Source organism: Nematolebias whitei, chromosome 2, assembly GCF_014905685.2.
Source record: "Nematolebias whitei isolate Nwh7 chromosome 2, NemWhi1, whole genome shotgun sequence".
Classification (NCBI taxonomy): domain Eukaryota; kingdom Metazoa; phylum Chordata; class Actinopteri; order Cyprinodontiformes; family Rivulidae; genus Nematolebias; species Nematolebias whitei.
Window position 1 is genome coordinate 15,367,296 of NC_056499.1, and position 6,176 is coordinate 15,373,471.

At 42.2% G+C, this 6,176-nt stretch overlaps 2 protein-coding genes across 2 annotated transcripts in view; both read right to left on the reverse strand.

Moving 5' to 3' along the window:
• On the reverse strand, window positions 1-5,258 carry minar1 (membrane integral NOTCH2 associated receptor 1). The gene is made up of 4 exons (XM_037697363.1): window positions 4,461-5,258; window positions 2,198-3,640; window positions 1,110-1,373; window positions 1-198 (listed from the first exon to the last, which is right to left on the reverse strand). The coding sequence occupies exons 1-4, from the start codon at window positions 5,256-5,258 to the stop codon at window positions 1-3; spliced, it is 2,703 nt and encodes a 900-aa protein (XP_037553291.1).
• A 110-nt stretch (window positions 5,259-5,368) lies between these two features.
• adamts17 (ADAM metallopeptidase with thrombospondin type 1 motif, 17) overlaps window positions 5,369-6,176 on the reverse strand; it is a 73,263-nt gene continuing 72,455 nt past the window's right edge. The window contains exon 23 of the mRNA XM_037693361.1: window positions 5,369-5,436. Within this exon, the coding sequence (XP_037549289.1) occupies window positions 5,369-5,436 (68 nt within the window). The remainder of the gene's footprint in view (window positions 5,437-6,176) is intronic.

Consider the following 6,176-nt stretch of genomic DNA (forward strand, 5'->3'; position numbering starts at 1 on the left):
TCATGAGTTCATCGTGCAGATTGGAACAACAATGACCAGGATCACAGTACAGGTTGCAGCTACAATCAGAGCTCCAATTTTACAGACTTTAGCCCTCCTGAACTCTGCGTCCTTCTTGTTGAGCAGCGTGTCATAACCTGGCGTGTAGACGTCCTCCATCCAGTACTCCAGGCTGTTGGGGTTCAGGCACTCCTGAATCTGATCAAACAAACAGACGGCAGGAATAAAAAGAGCCAGGCTTTTCAGTTAATGTCAGAAAACATGCAGTGTTAGGTTTTATTAAAGGTCTGTCACAAAACACAACTGGAAGACTGAATAAAGGCTTAGTCTACTTTGAACACATGTAAGGTGGAGCTTTCAGTCTCCTCATCCACCTCTGCATGGTTTTTAATTTTTTAATTTTATTTTTGCCTTGGTGTTACATCCTGTTTAGCTTCAATGTTTGGGTTTCCAGCTTTAGCCTGATCAGTGACTGGCCAGCAGAGGTTAGCCAACAACATCTAAAGACAGGCTCTCTGTGTACTCGTCTGTTTCTGTCCCATTATTAATCTTTCTTTTCCTCTCACAGATGTGGAAAAAAACTCCAAAAAATATTACATTGACACAAGCATCTGGATCAGGAAGCATGAAACTCTTATGCTGGATGACAAAATATCATATGACAAAGAAAAAATCACAATAAAACTGTGAAAAATGTTCCTTTAGACATCAGTGGGGTTTAGTTATGTTGAGTGGTAAAACCCAGGATCTCCAGCTCTGATTTGACAGCAGAACCATCATTCAGAGTTCAAATGGGTCACTGAAAGTTGAACTTTCCATGACTGAACTGGTATTTTCACATCTTTAACTCTTTTTACACAACCACATGTTAACATGGAGGAGTTTCCTGATTTTAACACAGAATGTTTGACTCTAATGATGGTGTTAAGTGGGCCCAGTCAGCAAAGGTAGTGCAAAGGCCTATTATAATCAAGGTATTCATTATTCTTTAAACCTTTCCACATTAATTGTTGTTGGAAGGTCTAAACATGCACAAGAAGCCATGAAATAAAACTTATGATATATTTTTCTTTCTTTTTCTGAAAAGGTTTTGCTCTAGCGTTCAGTACCTGCAGGTCCAAAGCAGACAGTGGTTTTCTCCTTTCTCCTGCATCATGTCTGTACTCGGTGAAAGTCCAGGAAGGCTGGTTCTGCTTCCTGTCTGACAGGCTGCTGACCTTCATGTTCATGTACAGGTGGCTGTTTTTTGCACGAGCCTTGGTGGACTGGCTGAAAGTGTGTGGAACAAAGACCTGCTCAGTCAGATAAGGCTCCTTTGTTGGTTTTGTTGGCCGCTGGGTCTGAAATGTCTCATACTGACCTGGTCTCTCTGTCTGTAATTACAGAACATATAGGAAAACAGACATCATCAGAAACATTTTAATATTCAGCAATGTTGGCGTCTTCATATTCTCTCTACACTTTCTAAAATGCTTTGGAGAATTCATTAATTCTTCCTGTCATATATTAACCCAAGAAACAATTCAATTCAGTTTATTTTGAAACCTCCGAGTCACAACAGAAGTCGTCTCAGGGCTTCAGCAGAACCAGGCTGAAGACGAGCGGCCATTTGCTTCGACAGATAAACAAGAAGCTCAGGTTTCCCAAGATGTAGGTGGCTTTTATTTTTAAATTTAAACTTCATACTAAATTACAATTTGCCAATATTTAAAAATGTAATTGAAATGAAAACAGTCCAGTGTCCTGTCCAGTGAGTGCCCTGTCTACCGAAGTCTCCCCCGCTCCCGTTGAAAACTGCTGGCACTGACGTAGCGCTAAGCTAACGCCGTGCAATGCAGACACGCTAGCTAAAAAGTTGCAGAAGTAACGCTCCTTCTCCCTCACACTGAGCCGTTTCCTTCACCCCCTCCCCTGTGCAACACAGATGTGTGTGGCTGATGGACTGTGATGGCTGATTAACACCTCCACTACTTAAGGCTGAGTTGGACCATGAGTCAACATTGGACCATTGGTTGCCCCACAGTGAATTTACCAAAAACACTCTGAAGTAAATCTTTCCCTAGAGATAATGGTATAATCTGAACGTACTTGTCTCTTAACATTATCCTTGTGGTTATTCTCCAGACCTGAACTTTGTCCTCTCATGAGTTTCCTCTAAATGGTGTGTTTGAATCTGATTCTAAAAATAGCCCAGTACCTCTTTAATTTTCCGATGTTTGTCCTTGTATTCCCGCTCCTTGTTGTTGTTGTTGTCCTTGATTGTGTCTCCTGGATGGAAGGAGTGGGATTCAGCCCTCCAGTTGCATAGAGAGTTGGTGATGCTGTTGACCTTTGACTCAGTAGCACTGGTTTCCTCACTGAGTGAGCGAGATGACCTTCTGGTAAACATACTCCTCTTCAGAGCCTTAGTCCTAAGGCTGTCACTTTCATCTAACTGACCCCATTCTCCTGTATGGCCATTTTTTTTTTTGACATTGTGACCAGTAGTGTGGCACTGGAAAACATAAGGTGGGAGGGTGGTACTAGAATGTAGATGAGGGGAAGGGTGGGACTGATCTGGTGTGGCTGATGTCTTTCCTGTTTGTTCCTTCTTGGTTTCTGGCTCCTGGATCTTCTCATCCAGTTTGTTGAGCTTGGAGAGAACCTGGGACATGTCACTGTGAACTCCGGTCAGAGATTCAAGTTTCTTCTCAATCTCACCAATCCTCATCACCAGCTTCCACACACTCAGTTTCAGCTCATCATCTGGGTTTTCCAGAGAATGGAAGAGGTGGTCCAACTTGGATTTGGCTAGTCTGACTGTGTTGTGTTCAGGTGAGCTGTCGTCTTCAGACTTCAGAGTTACCTGAGAGAGAGACCCATTACTGTTGTGACACGATGACTGGACAATGCCCAGAGAGTCACAAACACTCATATCATCCAGAAAACGAAAAATGTCACTGATGTTATCACTTATGATCTCAGAGTCCTCTTCAGTGTGCTTCAGGGGGTGTCTTTCTCTGTTACTGTACTTAGAAGGATAATCCCTCACCTTCTTCCTCTCAGCATGCTCAGTTTGAGTTCCAACACTAGACGAGATGTCTCCTTGAAATGATGCACTGTGCACAGTTTGGTCCCTAATCTTTTTGACTGCTCCTCTTTTGTCCAGACCTGTGGCTTCTCTCACCAAAGCAACACCATTTTTTAATCCATTACTTTTTGTTGCAATGCCAGACGAAGTTGCTACCTTGTCTTTTACACTGGCGAAATGCTGCTCATTGTTTGTACTGATAATGCTGATGTTTTCTTGGAGTGGTTTGCTGTTTGAATACAATCTCTCAGAGTCTGGTGGGCTCTCCTCTGTGTTCAGACTCTTGAAGGACCACACTGGTTGCATCCATGATCTGTTCACGTGCTTCTTGCTGCTGACATGCTCAGACACACTGGTTGGACCAAAGTAGGTTGATGCCTGTAAGTCATCCAGGCTTTCGTGTTTCACCCTCAGTTTGTGATGAGGTGGTGATTTGAGTTCTGCGTCAAAGTAAGGGTTCCTGTATGGTATCTCAAAGCTGTGGTTGAAGAAGGTAGCAGGCTTGTGCAAGTCCCTCCTGTGGAAATTGTCAGCAACCTTACTATGCCTCGTATCATCATTGTTGGCAACCTACAAAAGATCAGGGAAAGCAAGGACTCGGTTACCTCTAGAAGCAAGGCTATTTAGTATTAAAACACAATAATTCTAAAGAGCCAGAGTGAACCAGAAATATGGAGTAGATTATACGACATTCACTATATAAAAACTAATGCTCTCAAATACAAACCTCGATTCAAAAAAATTCTGGACATGTTTTTAATCAATTTTTTTCTCATAAACTGTTTAAATTCGGGTTTAAAATAAATTTACAAACACAAGTTCACAGTAAATGTGAAAATGTCTTTCAAAATGTTTAAGGGTACCTGTGCAGCTCCAGCCTAAAATTTTCTTCTCTAATAACTAACAATAATTCAGGACTTCCTATTAGATGACAGAATACCAATGTTCTGATGTTTAAACTGCAGAAGACGTGGACAGATCATAAAAAAATGTTGAAGCTGCTGCCAGTCACTCGTTAGGGTCATCATGGTAACCACACACTGCGTCTGTCACTCCCTGACTGCATTCTTAATATGAGAGGCAGACAAAAACATGCAAAACTGTCCTCAAAGCTGTTTTTTCTTCCAAAATCCAAATCCAATTGTATACAGGGAAATTTGTTTAATTTCTTTGTGTTTTTTTCATCCCAGTTCTTGATTTGCTCTTTCTCTTCCAGCAGTGAAAGAACCCAAACAACACGATCACAACGCCTAGCTCTATCAGGAATTCTGAGCTCCGACCTTTGGTTCTGTAACATCCTACAACAGACATTTGCTTGAGAAAATTAAAGCATGTTGGAATTTTAGGCTGGAGCTGCATTGGCAGCCTTGAACTTCATCCTGATCCTCACCTGTGGTGAGAAGGCAGCAAAGTTGTGGAAGTCTTCCTTGAAGATGTCTCTCTTCTGAGAACAGGATCGAACAGAAAAGCCCTCAGGATGGGGACTGTGCTGCAGAGGCTCCTGATCAGAGGTGGACTTCATGGGATAGTAGGTGATCTGCGTTTCAGTGGGTCCTGAGGTTGGACTGCTGCTGTGGACCTGAGGCAGATGTGGTTTGTCTGCAAATGCTGCTTTGTTGAAGCGCAGAAAGAAGTTTGGATCTGATGTGGAAACAAGCGGGCAGTTTGTTTTCTCTGATGGTGTTGAACAGGAAGAAGCACCCTGAACATTGAGGTGCTGTTGGGGGTGCTGGCTATGATGTCCATCTGTAGGGAAATCCACGTGTTTATAACCAGCCCTCCTGTCATTGTCCTGAAGGTTACCAGACTCATTGTCAGATCTGCTCAGCTCCATGGACCGGTGTTTGGACATCTGGGCTCTGAGTACAGCTGAAAGCTGGTCTTTAGCTCTTTCCCCATTCACCTGAATCAAGTTGAACATGGTTACGATGTCAGCTGCTACCATCAGTTTCTTGGAATGCAGGTCCTCTGGGGAGTGATGCATTTTGTCCTTAAAGAGGCTGACTGGGAAGGCTGGGTCCAAGCAGGCAGTGTAGAACAGTAGGCTTCGGATCTTGGCCAGGTGGACCAGGTCAAAGCGGATACAAAGAAACCTGCACAAATCCTGGTAGGTCATAGTGCTGTGCCTAATGTCCAGCTCCTCCAGGATTTGACCCAGGATCAGGGAGCATTCAAGAAGAGGCTCCATGGCTGATATGGATCAGAAAGAGGTATACAAAAGACGTCTTATTTTAGCAGGAGCGCCAGGAATTGGTCCACATAGAAGGTCCTACCTCACCAGAAGCACCAGGAACAGGACTACAGAAGTTGTACCTCAACAAGGGCACCAGGAACAGGTTTACAGAAGTAGCACACCAGCTTCACACCTAAAATGAAAGAGCTCAGTCAGTACTCCGGATTTAGGGCAATTATTTTAAAACATGTTCAGTCACCTGCAAAACCTCTGAAGAAGAAATCTTATTCTGAATATACAGACATTAGAACCTGCAGAACCTCTAAAGAACACATTGTATGATTTTATATATATATATATATATATATATATATATATATATATATATATGTATAAAACATGCACATTAAGCAAACATGTCCTAGATTGGATATGCAAGCATTAGAACACATAGAAACTCTAAAAAGCATGCCCTAGTCTGAATATACATTACAGACATTAAAACATGCAGAACCATTAAAGAACAAATGCTACTCTGGATAGACAGACAATAGGACCAGCAGAACCTCCGAAGAACACATCAAGTCAGGAAAAACAGACATTAGGACCTCCAGAACCTATAAAGTAGACATTCTAGTCTCTCTCTCTATATATACTGACATTAGAACCTGCAGAACCTTTCAAGAGCACATCCTACTCTGGATATACAGACATTAGAACCATCAGAACCCCCAAAGAACATGTCATAGTTTGGATTTGCATATCAGAACATGCAGAACCATTACAGAACTAAACCTATTTTGGAAATACAGATAATGGGACAAGCAGAACCTCTAAAGAACACAATCTGGTCTGGATAAACAAACATTAGAACCTGCAGAACCTTTAAATAATGCACTATGTTTGGATATACAGAAATTAAAACCTGCAGAA